Genomic DNA, 18,428 nt, shown 5'->3' with positions numbered 1-18,428 from the left:
CATGAGGTGTCAATGGATCAGGTATTGGGCATCAAAGAACAAAAAAATCATATCATTGTGAATGATGAGGACTATGTGGAGGGCGGACCTAAAGTCCATCTGTAGGCAACTGGGCATCCCCTTACAGAAGGGTTGTGGGGAGGAGATGAGCCAGTCAGGGTGCAGTGTAGCAACAATGAAACATAGAACTTTCCTCTAGTTCTTAAATGCTTCTCCTCCACCCCCCCCAACTATCATGATCCCATATCTACGTTACAAATTGGGCTCGACCAGAGGATGTACACTGGTACTGATAGGAACCAGAAACAGAGGGAATCCAGGACAGATGATCCATTCAGGACCAGTAGTAAGAGTGGCGATACTGGGAGGGTGGAGGGAAGGTGGGGTAGAAAGGGGAACTGATTATAAGGCCCTACATATAACCTCCTCCATGGGGGATGAACAACAGAAAAGATGGTAAAGGTAGATACCAGACAGTGTAAGATATGATAAAATAATAATAATTTATAACTCATCAAGGGTTCATGAGGGAAGGGGAGCAGGGAGGAAGGGGAAAAATGAGGAGCTGACACCAAGGGCTCAAGTAGAAAGCAGGTGTTTGGGAAATGATGGCAACCAATGTACAAATGTGCTTTATGTACAATGGATGTATGTATGGATTGTGATGAGTTGTACGAGCCCCCAGTAACATGATTTTTAAAAATTGTTGTATACTCAGTGAGGTGCAAATAGTTTTCCTTCTATTGTTGAGAGGTTTTCTTTATAAAATAATTAATACATCCATGGGACTTTTAAGACCTTTAATACAAGTGTTATTAAATCAACTGGAACTCATAATGATCCCATGTATAGAGAAGAAGTGGATTTTAATGACTGCTTTTTCAAAGGTATGTCACCAAGCTTTTCTTCCAAGCCACCTCTATGTGGACTTGAACATCTCCCCTTTGAGTTAATAGCCAAGAGTATATATCATTCTGCACCACCTCGGGACTCTTTCAGGACCTTTAGAAATAGTAAATGAATCTAGTTTCAAACCATTCTCTGATTCTGGTCCTCTGAGTGTAATTGAGCTGTGAATGTATGTACACATGTAAAAATCAAAGTAGGAACATAATGAGACTCAGAAACTGAGAATAAACTATATTGTCAGTCTAATTACCCCCATGAATTCTTGCCAGGAGACCAGAGAACTAGAGAGTGCCTGGATCCCATTAGTAAAGATTTTAATCAGGGAACCAATAGTTGAATCTTGATCAAAAGGAGGAAATGTGGAACAGAATTTTAAATTCTTACAAAAATAAGACTTAATAGACCTACTGAGACTAGGGAACCAGTAAATCTATTGCTTGGAGAAAATCTTCAATTCACGAACAACAATTATTTCATGAAGTCATCTTTAAATTCAGCTGCACTTTTGTTAAAATAGTAAAGAAGAGTTTTATGATTATTGGGCAATTTAAAATATTTATATGAGATCAAACTGATAACAGCAACTAATGCATATGAGAAGTTTTATGGATAATGAGTCCACGTGCATGGTGGTGAGGCAATCTGGGTAGAGATAGCGAGAATGGTAGCACATGATGAATAGAATCAAGATGATTTGTTGAATTGCATGTATAAAATTTGTTGAAAGTGCATGTTTCTGCTGTGTTTTTTCAACAAAATTAAAATGGCTTGCAGAAGATTATGGATTACAATGGTAGCCCCAAACCCATTTGCAGGAAACCCCTCTAATCATCATTGAAGGGTGTGAATAGCCCTGTTAACAGACAGCATTATAAAGTCAATTATGGCCGACATAATTAGGTCAAAGTGTAATATCAATTTAATCTCCCTTTAGACCCATTTTAAAGCTGTTTCAGTTAAAAAAAACAAAAACGTCAAAGTGAAATACATGTGGATCAAACTCCTGCGAAACCCCTGTGACCATGGACCACGCATGTGAATAACCTTCCTAACATGCAGAATGCATTGGAAAGTGGATTGTTAGAGATGTGGTCAGGTTACAGTTGAGCATCCTGTCATTTGAGCTTCCTTAGGATCCATTTAAATTTGCTCTAGTTTTTTATATTTTCTGCTTTTCAATTGAGTTTTTAAATCTATTTTACTTTGTTATTCTTGTTCGTTTTTGTTAGTTTTTTTTGTTTTTTATTGTTTTTATGTATGTGAAATTCAGGATTGCTATGTCTATAGATTCAGTAACTGGATTAATGGTTCCTTGGGGGTGTGGCAATGGTTCCTTGGGGGTGGGGCAATGGTTCCTTGGGGGCGAGGATGTGGAGCTAATAACGATGAGCACAAGAATGAAGGAAATGTTCAAAAACTGATGGTGGTGATGATTGTACAACTCTTCTTCATGTGACTGAACTACTGAATTGTGTGATATGTGAATTAAATGCCAATAGCGTATTAGGAAAAAATGATATAAAAATTAAAATTATGGGCTTTAGTAGCAGATCCTCTTTTCCCCTGTATACCATCAGAGGATGCCTGTGTATAGGTGTTCCTGCTGCAGAAGTATCAGTCTAGGGCAATGATAATGCCAATTGAGACCTTTCAGTTCCTGGAATGATACTCACTGCATCAAGTCAATGCTGACTCACAGCGACCCCCTGAGGGCTTCTCAGACTGTGACTATTTATGAGAGTAGAAAGCCAGGTCTTTCTCCCGTGATGGAGCTGGGGGTTTTGAACTACGGACAATGAGGATCTAAACCAAAATGTAACCACTGCACCCCCAGGGCTCCTTCTCTACAGGAAGTATAAAGTGTTAAAGCTCTCACGAGATTGCTGTAACGATTTGTCACACCTTAACTCTACGGACATTGCCAGTGACTTCCCAAGGACTTGTCTAAAGCTCTTGCCATTGTAACATTCATCTCATTAGTATATAAAAATTATTTCTAGAATATTAACCTTCGGCATATAAAATACTGATGCTACTGTCCAGTACCACTGAGTTGAGTCCCACTCCTCTTGACCTATGAACTATTAGAAGTTCCTCCCTGGGGTTTCCCAGGCTGTAACCCTCACAGTCGTAGATACATCTCTTTCTCAGGGTATTCTGTCAAATGAAAAGAAATTCACCTACCTTAGTATATCTTTTTCAATCTTTGTTAATGAAAACACTCCCATTCTCCTAGAAATAAAAATGACTTAAAAATAAACTACCACCAAGAAGGGCATCCAAGGGCAGAGCATGTCCGTTGGCCCGAGGGGCCAACACGTACAGTTGCTCACTCCTTTGTCCTCCCTGTGGCCAAATTCCCACGAAGTCCAGATGTTTCTTGAGCATCAGCCTCAAAGGGAGAAGGAAGTGTGTGTGCTTGGGGAGAACATGGCAGGAATAAGGTTCCATTAGGAACTAAAGTATTTCAAAAGATCACCTAAAACTAAACTAAAATCAATCAACCAAATGAATGCATAGCACTAAGACGTGTATTTTTTAAAGTTTTATTGTTATATAACTCACATGTCACATCAAAAAGAATTGTACAATCATGACCATATTCAGTTTAGAACTTTTTCTTCATTCTCGTGCTGTGATTATTAGCTCCTCATTTCCTCTCACTTTCCCCTTCTATACTGCCAAGAAACCATTAATTCAGTTACTTTTTGGTGTACCAATCCTGGATTTCATATACAGAAAATATTTTTAAAAACTAATAACAACAACAAAATAAAGAGATAAAAACTTCAGTCAAACAGAAAGCAGAAAATATTAAAACTAGAACAAGTTTAAAATGGATCATACAGGATATCAAATGATAAGGCACTAAAATTTTAACCTAACTACATCTGTTGTCATCCAATTTCCAATGCATGCTGCATGATAGCAAGGTCATTACCATCCCTTTGTATAGTTGGTTGGTGGTTTAGATATGCTGATCTTGCAGTTAGCATCCTAACATGTAACCACTACACTTTGATATGATCATTAGTTTAGACAATGGTAAGAATTTAAAACACTCTTTAGAAAAGGAAATTATACAAGTATAGGCCAGTTATGAACCACAATACATGAATTGTTGACTTGAACAGATGAACTCTTACGTCATTGGATACTATTTGCACAAACATTGGGGGTTGGTTATAGAACAAAACTTTCAAGAATACTCATTCCCAACAGCAAGCCATGCCTACTTGATTAATACCCGTCATAACAAAGCAAAGCAGGTATTAACATAATAAGTACATGGTAGCTCCGGGCCACATTCATTGGGCACCCTCAAGGGAAGACATTTGAAGCAAAGTTCAATGTCCTCCGGTTCTGTGCCTTTGGGATAGCAGTCATCCGCTTCTCACACTAGAGTGTCAGCCTAAGTCCAAGGGCTACAGGTGAGGTTGAGGTAAAGCTCAGTTCATTTCGTGGTATTTCCACATCAAGTCCTTCTTGTGTGAGCTAGGAAGGATGTGTGCCTCAAAAGAGCTGAGTCTAAAGTCCCCGTAGTCTATAGCCTGTGGTCTGGCTCACCAAGGTCTGTCTACAAACGAGGTTAGAAAATGTCCAATTAGGAACTCAGTCCCAGGTATATCCGCCACATGGGTTCTGCGTAAGTATTCTTCAATGTTGTTTACATTATGTTTTATTTGGAGGGTAATATCAGGATTTGATTATTAAAGCTTAAAGAAGATATACTGATAGGCAAAAATCTTAAACATCTGATAAAAGATTCTGTAGCAATGCATAGGACTGCAATTGTAGAGAATATTTTTGGTGCTTAGGGTCCTCTGTTCAGAGAGGTTTTTCATCCATTTGTCGAAGGGTTTTCTTGCCCATCGTATCTGTGTAATGTCATTCAGGAACAGGTTGGAGCTGCTGAAAATAAATGCGATGCACTATTTTAAACTGTTTCTGCTGTATTTAAAATCATTTTTTAAAAACACCTCTAAAGCAATTATGAAGGAATTCAAGGGGGAAAAATCACGTATTTGGACAGTTTTCTCCATCTGTTTGCAGTGTCCACATGCTTGTCTTTAGCTAACTCCAGGAAATGACCTCAAGAAAAATGAGACTTGATATGAGTTGAAATGATATTAATATTTTCATTTTCCTGTTCCTCATGAAGCAAAATCAAATAATGAAGGTGAAGGAATCCTCCTAAAATTTCCATGTATATTGAAATCTTCTAAACCTATATGGGTCTGAGTTAGGGTAAGGAGAGACGACTGGGGTTTTCTTAGAAAGCTATACTATTAAAGACTGAAAAAAACTGGAAAGTAGAAATATCACACAAGCATATTATATTTTTAAAAACAATCTGGATATTTGAAATGTGTAAGTAATTATTATTTTATGGACTCATGAATATCGTTCAACAAATACTTACGATTCTTCTCAGGCATTCCATTTTACGCTCCCCTTTACATTAACAATGACCTCATGACTGCTTCAGCACATGAACTTTAGGAGGGACTGAGTGTCACACCTGGGAAAAAGCTTTAAGAACTAGTGGACACTTGCCAGAATCCCCCGTCCCTCGCATGACAGGCATCTCCAGACTGGATTTTTCATCAGTCGTATTCTTGGGGTGTAGAGGCTTGGCACAGTCTCCCTGATCTTCTCCATTTCGTAAACCTATACAACATCAGAGAAAGAAACTTCTGTTATTTTTGGATATTGGGATTTAGAATTTATGTTGCTACTGCAGAATCATCTGCTCTATTCTGCGAGACAGAGCCTATTTTGAGATTCTTTTGTATATTGGGAGAGAAAGGGCTTTGTACTTCTAGAAAGAGAATGCTTTGGAAACTCACAGGGCGATTTCTTCCCTCTTCTACAGGATTACTGACTCAGAATCCACTTTATGGCAGTGATTTTGCTTTGGCTTTTGTATATTGGATGTTTATGAATTATTGTGAAGATTCATCATAATATGCATCGTTTTTGATATCTTGTTTAACTTTTTAACCACTTTATTTCTGATAGCCACTGTTACTTTAAATAGTTATAAATGAAATGTTAAAAAGCTTACATGAATGTGTATGGATTTTAAAGTAGATTTGTTATAATTTGCATATATTGATCTCATATTAGATATGTGTGTTATATATATGTATTGTACAGGTATATATATTACATATATTATATTGTTATATATATTATATATGTTTCACACAGTGCCATTGAGTCAATGGTGACTTATAGCAACCTCATGTGGGGTTTTAAGACTGTAACTGTTTTTTGGAGTAGAAAGTCCTGTTTTTCTCCTGTGGAGCTACTGGTGGTTTCAAACTGCTAACCTTGTGGATCACAGTGCAGCACTTAACCACTACACCACCAGGGCCCCATGTTATAGACATACACAGACATACTATATATATGCATATATCTTGTATGTATATATACAGATGTAAGTATATATATATATTTGATAATTCATTGGCCCATCTTTTATATGCTATTACTTTGCAAATGCCCATAAAGAGGTAAATTTGTATAATTATCATATTAACTGGTCTTCCGTGTAGGTGTGTAGATATTATCACATTACTGACAGTGTTGCACTGCAGGGTAGAACTAGAAATACCCTTTATTGATTATATAATGCCATTTGTCTCCCATTGGTTATACCAGGCACCATAAACCATATAATTTTCTGATTCACAATGACCAATACCAGCTCATTTCAGCACAGTGATGCCAGGAATATTGATCTTTGTGAATTCCATTTCATCGTTTATGACTTTTAATTTCCCTACATTCATATTTTATTAAGTCCGCTGTCTGATGGTCAGTGCCGCTGTTTCCTCTCATATGGAATCTTAGCACATCAACAAATGAAGTTCCCCAAATCTTACTCATGTCAGTAAAGTTGGCTCCTCTTTGAGGAGGCAACTAGTCCTGAGAGACTCATCTTTCAGCATTAAATGAAACAATGTTCACAAGGTTTCCTCGGCCCATTCCCCCCCCCCAGAATTGGATAACCAAGGCTTCCTTCTTAGTCAGAACGTTCTGTTGAAATGTGTCCCTCATCCGTGATCCTCTGGTGTGTAAAATACTGGTAGCAGAGCTCCCGGCAGCACAGCAGCACTTAAGACCCTAAATCAGGAAATGTGTGTGTCAGGATTGTCCTTTCACCATATCTATTAGATCTGTATGCTGAACTAATATTGCAAGAAGCTGGACTATGTGAAGCTGGACTATGTCAAATATTTCAAGGAGCTGGACTCTGTGAAGAATGGCGAATCAGGGTTGGAGGAAACGTTATTAACAGCCTTTGATGTACATATAACCTGCTCGCTGAATGGGAAGAGACCGTGATGAAGGTGAACGACTGCAAACTTCAGTGTGTATTACACCTCAATATAAGGAAAACAATAATCCTCACCACTGGACCAATAAGCAACATCCTGATACATGGAAAGAAAAACCGATGATGTGCAGGATTTCGTTTAGCTTGGGTTCACAAACGGTGTCTGTAGAAGCAGCAGTCAAGAAATCAAAAGGCATGTAAAAAGAAAAAGAAATTAAATGACATTGCATTGGGCAAATCTTGTCGAAGAGACCTCTCTAAAATCCTAAATAGCACGGATGTCACTTTGAGATCTAGGGCAAGCCTACCCACACCATGATATTTTCAGTCATCTAATATACATATAAAAAATGAAGCGTGAATAAGGAAGGCTGAAAAGGAATGAATACATTGGAATTATAATGCTGGTGAAAATATTAAATACACATGGAGTGTCAGAAGAATGAACAAATCTATCCTGGAAGTAGTATAGCCAGGATGCAGTAGTATAGTGAGGATGGTGAGGCTTTATCTCCCATACTTTGGATATGTTACTAGGAGAGACCAATCCCTAAAGAAGGACATCGTGTTTGGTAAAGTGGAGACCGCCATAAAGAGGAAGACCCTCAATGGGAGGGACTGACACAGCAGCTGCAACAGTGGAGTCAAGCACAGCAAGGATTAGGAGGATGGTATTGGATGGGGCAGTGTTGCTCTGTCCCCAGTGGGAATTCTGTTGAAGAAGAATGTTTTTGTTTTTGGAATGAAATGTTTTCCTGTCTACCATTGTATTACTGTTTTGTTCTTAAGAGATGATTTATCACCATTTCTCTGGCGTCAGACAACAGAGCTTGATGAGAAAATTTTGAGCTTTACAATAGGTCTGTATGTATTTCATTCACTTTTTATGCATAATTCCAAGAATCCGATATGCCAATCTTTATCCCATGAGCTTCTTAAATGTTCTCATAATAGTCCCTAAATTGGTGCTCAATGAACTTAGTGCAGCAATCCTTTTTATTACAATACTGTTAGAACACAGTTATATTAAACCTTAACTAGTAGGATATTGCATAATTCTTAATATATTTATGTGAAGAGTTGTTTCAGTTATTTGGAGAGTTTTTTTCCCTACATAGCACACAAATGTATATGCTGCTCGTAAAATTATGTATATTGGGTAATAAGCAAATTATTTGCCTCATTTTTTATAATCATGATCATAATTGATTTATTCTTTCATTTGTTGGGTATTTATTAATACATATGTTTAAGATAGGAATCTTAGTAGCACAATAGGTAAGCATGACAGTTAACCCAAAGGTCAATGATTCACAACCACTAGCAGCTTCCTGAGAGAAAAGGCTTGATAATGTACTCACTGAAAGATTACAGCCTGTGAAATTCTAAGGCAGCTCTCCTTTTACCTGTATGGTCACCATGAGACTGAATTGACTCAATGGTACACAACCACAACCACATATTCAAGACCCAATGCTAAGTGTTACCAATCCAGAGACAGTCTCTTAGGGAGTTCACATCATAGCTAGATAAACAGATGCATAAGCAGACATTTACTGCAACTGCATGATGATGATTCCTACAGCGGAGATTTGTGGAAAGTAATGTCAGAAAGAGTAGAAAAAAAGCATTAGTTCTTCCCAAGGAAGGACCAAGGACCATGGAGGACTTCACTGAAATGAAGACATTTGAATTGGCCATTTAATGCAACATTTCAGTGCTGAGAACTAATTATTATTAGTAGATTATTGAAGAGTTAACCCCTGTATCTATAGTGTCTAATTAAGGAACTTTCCATTTAAAATGAGTTTTCCCCTAATTTTTTATGTCATAGAAATTTGCTTTGGAAATTTGGAGGTTTTAACAATGGTACACATTTAAAATATTTACCTGCCTTAATGGTCAGTCATAATATATGCTGCTTAGGGAATTAGATTAGGCGCTGCAAAGACAACCCCCCACACACCAGGTGCCTGCTATCTTTTTAATGTTAAGATTATGGTTTGATCTTCGGCCATAATCCTAAAATGTGAATCTATTTGATGTGAACTTCTCAGTTTCTCATTTTTCAAACTAGTTCCTCCTAAGTGGGGTATTTGTGAAGACCAAATACGATAATGCCTGTGTAGAACTTGGGATAATTAATGATACCTATTTAAGAATTCAATAAGTGTTAGCTATTGTAAGAGTGGAACTGACAACAAAATTACAGGTATATTAAAGAGTGTGGTGCAATTAGGAAGGTTGAAAATTTGATGAAAAATGTTTTCCGGAAAAGGTATACCTGAATACTTGAAAGCGAAAAAAGGGTGACTTGGTAAAAGGTTGTTGAGTGGAGAAATTGTCCCGGCAAAATACCAATGGCTCTATTTTCCCAAGGGATACTGATTTTAAATTCCAGTTGTTTCTCATTTCAATGAACTCCTATGATGATCAGGTTGGTGAACAGCCCTACAGTGGGCTGTCAGAATTTGACTGTAGATGTTTGAAAACTGTGCTGTGATTATACTCTGGGCTAATTGCTTAATTTATTGATGTTTTGCTGACATGTTTTTCAGCAGCATTTGTGATTGCGGAGAACGAATCATTTCTACCGGACTCATTATCATATGCTTGCATTTGCTGTGTCTGCTTACCGCAGGTGGAAACAATAGGGGATGCGTACTGTGTTGCCGCAGGCCTCCACAGGAAGAGTCTCTGCCACGCGAAGCCCATTGCCCTGATGGCCTTGAAGATGATGGAGCTTTCAGAAGAGGTGCTGACGCCGGACGGAAGGCCCATTCAGGTACCCGTCTCAGAAATCTTGATTGAGTGGTAACTGTACCATTAACTGAAGGAGCCAGGCCTTTCCTCCTGCATTCTACTTACTGTAAAATATAGATTCAGATCAAGTACTCAAGAAAGACTAGAGATGACAAGAGATAACTCATAGATGCAGAAGAGTCCGTGGAATACAGACTAAAGTAGGAAGAGGAATGTGGAAGGAAAGTTGCCATAGAGTAAAGGGGGGGAGGGCTAACATTTTGGAGCAAAGGAAGGGGAAACTTGCTTCCAGTGACACTCCAAGATGAAGAATGGAAGACCTGGGTCGTCCTGTGGGTAGTATCCAGGGTTCCTATAGGAAGCTGCAGCCTCAGGGGTGGCTCAGCACCGTTCTTATGTGACAGACTCGAAGGTGGCAGCCCCACAGCTCAAGAAGCTTTGGAAAAGGTGGGAAATCAAGCGACTGGTATTTTGGACTCTTTGCACAACTGATAGTTCTCTATAGCCTGAGGATCTACCTCTGGGAAGTCGATTAGATTCCATGTCAGTATGTCTGTCAGAACCTCATGATGGAACCCAAAGAGTTGTTACTTGAATCCTTGCAAATGAAAGCATGATATTTGGGGCAGCAACCTTAAATTGAAGACAGTAGGCAACAACCCCAATAAAGAATACACGATGAGTCTAGGATCATGTAAGGATGGATATGGACATGAGCATATATGCGTAGGTACAGGTGTATGCATATATGAGAACAGATAGAACTATCTATAGGTATCTATACATATAGACATGTATAGATAAGTACATATATTCCTTAAAGGCCCTACTATGGATTCTCCTCAGACATAACCAAACACCTTCTGAGATTGATTTCCTGATTTTGAAACCTTAGGACCATAGCCACCTGGTACACCGCAGCCAACTGGGATAACTCAGCTCCCAAACTTCATGTTCTACACTATGAGAAAGAGTGCAAAAAACCCCCAAACCTAACTTGTCCTGTAAAGGGAAGTGAGTAACATCTGGGATATTAAAAATTTGCAAAGGTCCAGCTAAAAAAAGCTTTAGATCTCTTCTTGTCAGGAACGAAGGAATAGGACAGTCCCCAAAAATCTCAAAGAAGAACCAAATCTACAAGGTTGCTAACCTCATGAGCCATGACCTCAGCTACCCAGAAATCCAGCTACCACCACTCATCATTCCGACGGGGCCAAAAGAGATGTTTCTTGTTACCATGGGGGAGTGGTACAAAACAAAACTGAAATTCCCAAAAGCAGTGAAAGTAAATGAGTCCTCACTGAGACTACTGCCCTTTCACTCTTCAAACATGCCATAAAAATAATGTTGCTAAAAAGAAGAAAGGAATAAGAGAATAGCATAGTTTTATTTCATTTAATTAAATTCAAAATTGCTGTCCAGCACTCCCACCCCCAAACAGCTACAGTAAACTTTTTAGAAATTTGAAAGTACTCCCAAAAGTTCATGAGGAAATGGTTTAGGAATTTCCCAAGAACTTTTGAAGCTTGCTAGTATATGCATTAACAGAAAATTTGAAAAGGAAGGGAAAGGAATTATTAGCATAGATTTCAGGAAATGCTTACCCCAGAGAGAAATAAAGGAGCTGAAGGGAAGGGAGTAAATGTGATAGAGCAAGTGCATCTTGCGGCTGTACTCCAAAGCTCTTCATTTTATGACCGTTCTTTAATATGCCCTTACATGCTTACATTTGATGATTTAAAAAAATTAAGACTTTTCTAATTATCTTACTTGTAGTAAAAATATGGGAGTGTAGGATATTTTTTAATTGAATTTGTCCTTGCAGAGTGCAGTTATCTGAGGTGGTAATAGTTATTTAGGTATATGGCTTGACACTGCTACGACTTCCAGGAAAGACCTAATAAACTAACTAGAAAAAGACTGTTTCAGGTTTTCTGTGAACTGCAAAATAAGCACCTTCAGCAAATACATAATATTTCGTATATGTTCAAGTTTACTAGTTGGGCAGTTTTATCATTTAGTGCTGTTTCTGTGTTGAATTATCTTCTGAAAGTGGTATGATGTTTGTATTCATTTCAGCATTGTAAAAGCAAACTTAAATGACCAGAGAACAAAACCAGACAATTGCATTTTACCGTGTGCTCATCAATATTATCATTTCTAGGTTATAACATTAACTATCAGAAGAGGAAATGCCCGTAAAGATCTAATAAGATTACCGAAAGAGACTTCAAAATAATAAAACTACCTTATAAATTTAGCTTCCTTATTAGCTTACATTATTTACATGGTTTTGGAGTTCCTTTTCAACATATTAATTTGATTTTTCATTGACTTTGAGCTGGTACCTTGAGAACCTTTCTAAATTTACTGTGAGAACCTTTCATTATATATTATTGAGTAATTGGTTGATTGATTACCTTACATTATATAAAGTTTAAGCCGTCTAGAATTAGTTACTTGGATTACCATACTTATTTAAAACCAAGGACAATTACCCCAAACTCTCAAATGTTGAAAAATAATTTATTGCTAGGACTTTACACACCTTTGCAGCATCTTGCCATGATGGAAAATAGGAACCTGAATATTCAATCTCTTGTAAATGATTGGTAATGTTGATGATTTCTTGATGATATAATTTCCACGGTAGTTTTTAACTTGAAAAAAAAAACCAAGTGTGCAAAACCATCGGGCAGCATTTCACTCAATGGAGAAAAACGGAAAACATTCCCCTTGCAAACAGGAATTAACTAACACATCCTTTATCACTACTCTTATTTAATATAGTTTGGAAGTCTTATTCAAGATTATTATACATCAAACGAAATAAAAGGCATCCATACTGGCAAGGGACAAGTAAAACTCTCTTTGTTTGCAGATGATAGGATTCTATATCTAGAAAAAACCCAAATTTTGATCAAGAAATTGATGGAACGAGTTGAAAATTTTATCAGATTACAAGATCAATATACAAAATTCAATAGAACTTCTGTATACTAAGAAGTCTCAAAGGAATTTTAAAAATACCATTTACAATAGCCACTGGAAATAGTAAGTACTTAGGAAAAAATCTAACTAGAGACACAAAAACTTGTGCCAAGAATACTACAAAACATTATTACAAGAAAGTAAAAGAAAATAACATAAGTGGAACAGTGTTCCATGTTCATGGATAGGAAAACTTACTATTTTGAAAATGTCATTACTACCCAAAGCAATCTATAAACATAATACAATTCCAATCCAGATCCCTATATCATTCTTTAATGAAATGTAAAGAACTAATCACCAAATTTACAAGGAAAGGAAAGAAATCCAGAATAAGCAAAATACCACTTAAAAAGAACAAAGTAAGTAGCCTCTCATTCCCTGTTTCCAAAACCTACTACATAGCCAATGTGGTCAAAACAACTTGGCATTATTACAACAGATTTGTAGAACAAAGAAACAGAACAGAGAAGCCAGAAATAAAACCAAGCACTTACAAACAGTTGAATTTTGATTAGAAGTTGACCCCTTAAGTAGAGAAGAGACAGACTTTCAACAAATGGATCTGGCAAAATTGAATCTTCATTTGCAAAAGAATTAAACAAGTTCCAGACTTCACACCACACATAAAAATTAACTCAAATGGATTAAAGACCTAGATAGAAGTTCTAGAACTATAATGATTATTGGTAGAAAATTAGGGACAAATTTAAGGTCCACAACACAAAATATAAACAGATTACCAAACATAATGAAAAATAACCATACAATAGAAGGCAAAATAGAGAACTAGGATGTCATAAAATAAGGCATTTATGTGCATCAAAAGATTTCATTAAAAAAAGTAAAACAACTGGGAAATTATATTTGGCCATTATATATCAGAGAAAGGGATAATTTCTAAAATCTGTAGAAAATTGCAACACCTCAGTAAGAAAAAACCAACAGTCCAATTTTCACATGGGAGGAAGATATAAACAGACAATTTACCAAAGATGCAATCCAGGGACCAGCAAACATATGAAGAAATGCTCGAAATCACTAGCCACAAGGGAAATACAAATGAACATGACAGTGAAGATACCAATTTACACTGGCAATGATAGCAAAGTTAAACACAAACAAACAAAAAGAAAATAACAAATGTCGGAGATGTGGAGAGACTGGAATTGCTGGTGGGATTCCAAAAATCTACAGCCACTGTAGAAAGCAGTATGGCTGGTAGTCCTTCAAACAAATGGGAATAGAAACACTCTATGACCCAGCAGTCTCCCTACTTAGTATATACCCTAAAGAAGTAAGAAGTAAAATGTTAGCAGATACGTGTTCACCATGTTCATTACAGCACTATTAACAACAGCAAAATGATGGAAACAACCAAAATGCGTGATGTGGCGGAATGGATAAATACCTTAGCTTTAGGACATACAATGGAATACAATGAAAATCCCTGTAGAATAATGATAAAAATGTCAGACGATTCATGGCTCGTATGAATTTGGAAGATATTATGCTGAGCAGTGATGGGGAATCTTTGGGGTAGTGTGATGATTTTATGTCAACGAGACAGTCCAGTCCAAAGGTGGAGTCAGACTTGTCAATAAAGTGATGAGTGGATGACTTCTCCTTGGGGTGTGGCCTTTTTGTAAGAGTGAGGGGTTCTAGGAAACTGCCTCTCTTTCTGCCATTTTGCCTTTCTCCTTGATGGGACTTCACTGGGACTCTGTCTGCCTCCAGGAGCAGCCCCATGTCCCTCCCCCCTCCCCATTGTTGGGAGCGCTGTGCCCTGCTATGTTGCCACCAACCTTAGATTCCTGTGAGTTTGCACCCAGGCCTGTGATCTTCCTGCTTTCTGGTTCACCTTTCTGCGTCACCAGGCCCCAGCTATGTGGGTCTGAAGAGACACTTACGGACTAGCCTCAGATATATGGACTTGAGTTGAACTGGCTGGGGTGCCTTCTTGACATAAAGTTTTTTCTTATACATATATATATATATAAGTGTCACAGGATTTGTTTCTCTAGATCACGCAGCCTAACACAATCCCATAAAGTCAAATACTCTATGACATTGCCATAATAAACTAAGAAAAATGCTTTTTGCAGCAAAAGCAGCAGACCATGATAATCATGGAGAAGCCGAGGTGGTGGAGAGTGGAGGCAGAGAAATGGAGGAAAGGGCAGGAGGATGGAAGAAAATAAGTAAAATGCATTATTAAAAAATGATACATATATAGTTGTACATAGGTAAACAGATAGTAGCATAAATAGATACATGAAGCAGATAATAACAGACAGAAAGATAGATAAATAAAAGACCAGAGAGTGTAACAATTGTATTCAGTCTCTAAATGCTCAGGAAAATTATTGTTCTCTAAATGCTCTACTGAAATATGGAACCTAGTTGTAGGCTTATTCTACAGAGCATGTGTAATTATGGTTTATATATATACTACATTCTGAAAAATCAGTCCAAAATAACTTTAATGTGATGTCTTTTAAAAACAGTATTTTGAATTTGCTTATTTTTCCCACTTGATCAATATAATGTGTATATATTACGGACTGAAAATATAGACATGCCAACATTATATCTATTTGTGTGTTTCCTTCTGCTAAGAATCTGTTTTTTTATATGTTCAACAATAGACCATTAGAGAAAGGTAAAATCAGATTATTTTCTCCCTTTTGAGGCAGCCATATTGAGATTTCCCTTAAAAGAATATACTTTATGCTCTTGAGGAGCCCTGGTGACATAGTGGCTCCTGACCAGGGAGTATTTATTCCAGTGACCTCCGAGGGCAGGGCTGCGCTGTCCAGAGTCGCTGTGAGTCAGAGCTGACTCACCGCAGTGAGGCTTTTTGTTTGTGTTTACTTTTGAGTCTCGTGAACTCAACTGTACAAAACTATTTCGGATAAAGTTTTTAATTTGAAAGGCTAAATTCAACCACTCCGATTAAATCGCCAAACATTCATTATTCTTTCCATCTTATTAAAAAAGAAAAGTGCTGATGGTTTAGAGAAACTGAGTTAACTTAAGACTATGATTAAAGACAATAGCATTTTCACAATTTAAAGCATTTGAGGAAGATTTAATGAATCCAAATGCCTGTTTTAGTTCGTAACTTGTTTCAAAAAGGCATTTTCATGGAATTTCATCACATAGACATACAAATTTCGAATTCCCTTCATTAGTTCAGAGAACAGTGCATGTTATATAATGAGGCAATTATGGAGTAAGGTTAAATTGAGTTACAAAGCAATTTATAATATTAATGTAAAATTAATATTAATGTAATAAAAATCTCAATTGCAAATCAGGGAAATGCTAGGAGTTTTGTCTAACTACCTAATCCCAAAGAGAGATATTAATGAATTTACATGTATGCTAATACATTAAATTGTAGGGCCTTAAATTTCAACTTCTTTTAATAAGTTCATAGGATTTTTTTTGAAATTATGAAGCAGATATTTTCCAATTAATATTTAAACACTTATTGTTATTTATGAAGGAAATTTTATGTTCTTTAAATATTGGAGGGATTGTATTTTTTTCAGATATTGCAATAATTCACTAACCTTGAGAATCTACTTATTTGATAGCGATTAATTTTCTGTTGCTTTTTGATAAATCACTTATAAACATCCGATTAGTATCTTTATTTTATCCTGGTGTGTGTGTGTGTGTGTGTGTGTGTGTGTGTGTACTTGAAGCAGTCAAATCCAGTAATCTAGCTCTCTAAGGAGAAAAACGTCAGCTGTCAGAAAGACATAGGCAGTCCATGAACTCTAAGAGTGAACACGTTTCCTTATTTCTCATGCCTGTTCAGTAGACACTGGATAACCCTTGACGTTGCTTTTAATCTCCTAGGTAACACACCATGTTTTACTAAGTCATTAGTTTAGGTGGTGATAATATACAGAGATTCTAGCAATATTGTCCAAATGTATAACAACTAAATATATTTTCTAATAGATTTGCTTATTATTTATTTTGAATTTGTTACTAAAATGTTTGTTTTCAAAAATAATGTTTAAAATTAAGTTTCATTTTTCCCCTTGCTGAGAGTTTACCCATGGGTCAGGTTATAACGGATTATTTTCTGGGTTTTACTTCCTTTTAATTCTCTAAGCTTCAGTCTGTATGCCAGGGGCTTCAAAATGTTTGTGGGAAATAGAATGAAAAGATAATTAAATTTTTTCCACAACCTTTTTGAAGCCCTTAGATCTGTCCTTAGATCTTTTTTCTATCTCACTACCATTCCCTTCAATTGGGTCTAGCAGTCACTTGTCAACTCAACCACTCACACCCAGTGTTGATTGTAGCTATTTATAGTCTTCTTTAAAATTTCCACTTCTCTGAAAATTTTTTCATGGTTTTTATTTCTTTCCCTGGAGTTCCTGTGGCTCTATCATATCGTTTCTTTTACTTAATATTTAGACGTTACTTATCTGCTGTAAGTCTAATTTTACATATGCTTTTTACTTGAGTGCTAGACATTACAGAAATACTTTGAGACGTGAGGCTTAGGATGATATTATTGTCCTCTAGAATAATCTCATGAGTGATTCTTGAAGGAAGATAAACTTTCTAGCAATCAAGGATCGGTTGATTTGAAGCTGGACTTCAGTCTCTGTGAAGGACACTCAACTTGTCCATCCTTGAACCTGTGGTTCCTCACCAGAGTCCCATTTCAAAAACTTGAGGATTTACTAAAGCCTCACCTTTGATAATGCTGACATCTGGAATTTTCCCCTTAGTCCTGCAAACTGTCAAAAGTGCTACTCAGTTTCTCAACTTCTCAGCTAAAGTTGCACATCGGGGAAATGTAACTGCAAATTCAGTGCCAACTTTCCAGATTCATCATCTTTTGTATCTTGGGTCAAAATATTTTTATTGCCTAAATGAACTGTCTAAAGAGAGTTGTTCAAGTTATAAAATATGCTATCATTTGAAATGGACATTATACGTAGTGTATAAATAGGGGTCTTCAAAAGGTTGGTAGAAACATTTCATTATCTTTCAATTATATTTTCCTTACAAGCCTTTTGAAGTCCCTTTGATTTTATAAAAGTTTGATTCCATAAGAATTTTCACTTGCTAATAATATTTTGACTTCAAATATTTAGTCATAAAGTCTATGGCATTGGATAGAGGACATTTTAAAGGATGAAACAAGGTGCACACATGTTTATATAGAAAGAGCAGTAAGTAAAAAAGTATTGCTCCAAAATCAGAGAAACATTTATTAACAAAAATATGGAAATATGAAGCTATTATTTCCTTGAAATAGCATACATCTATATATGCTTCTGAAGGCACTTTTAATTGCTAATATTTCTTCTTTTTATTTTTTAAAAATTATTTTATTGGAGGCTCTTACAGTTCTTATCAATCCATCCATCCATCCATCCAT

The 18,428-nt window shown here is 36.7% G+C and overlaps 1 protein-coding gene across 1 annotated transcript in view; it reads left to right on the top strand.

The window, feature by feature from the left end:
- Positions 1 to 18,428, top strand: part of GUCY1A2 (guanylate cyclase 1 soluble subunit alpha 2) — a 288,640-nt gene that overhangs the window by 168,192 nt on the left and 102,020 nt on the right. The window contains exon 6 of the mRNA XM_030887687.2: positions 9,900 to 10,043. Within this exon, the coding sequence (XP_030743547.1) occupies positions 9,900 to 10,043 (144 nt within the window). The remainder of the gene's footprint in view (positions 1 to 9,899; positions 10,044 to 18,428) is intronic.

This window comes from Echinops telfairi, unplaced genomic scaffold (genome assembly GCF_000313985.2).
Source record: "Echinops telfairi isolate 266 unplaced genomic scaffold, ASM31398v2 ScPeMD7_7421;HRSCAF=8459, whole genome shotgun sequence".
Taxonomy (NCBI): domain Eukaryota; kingdom Metazoa; phylum Chordata; class Mammalia; order Afrosoricida; family Tenrecidae; genus Echinops; species Echinops telfairi.
The sequence above is the reverse complement of the archived record's forward strand: the minus strand, read 5'-3'. Positions and strand labels throughout refer to the sequence as shown.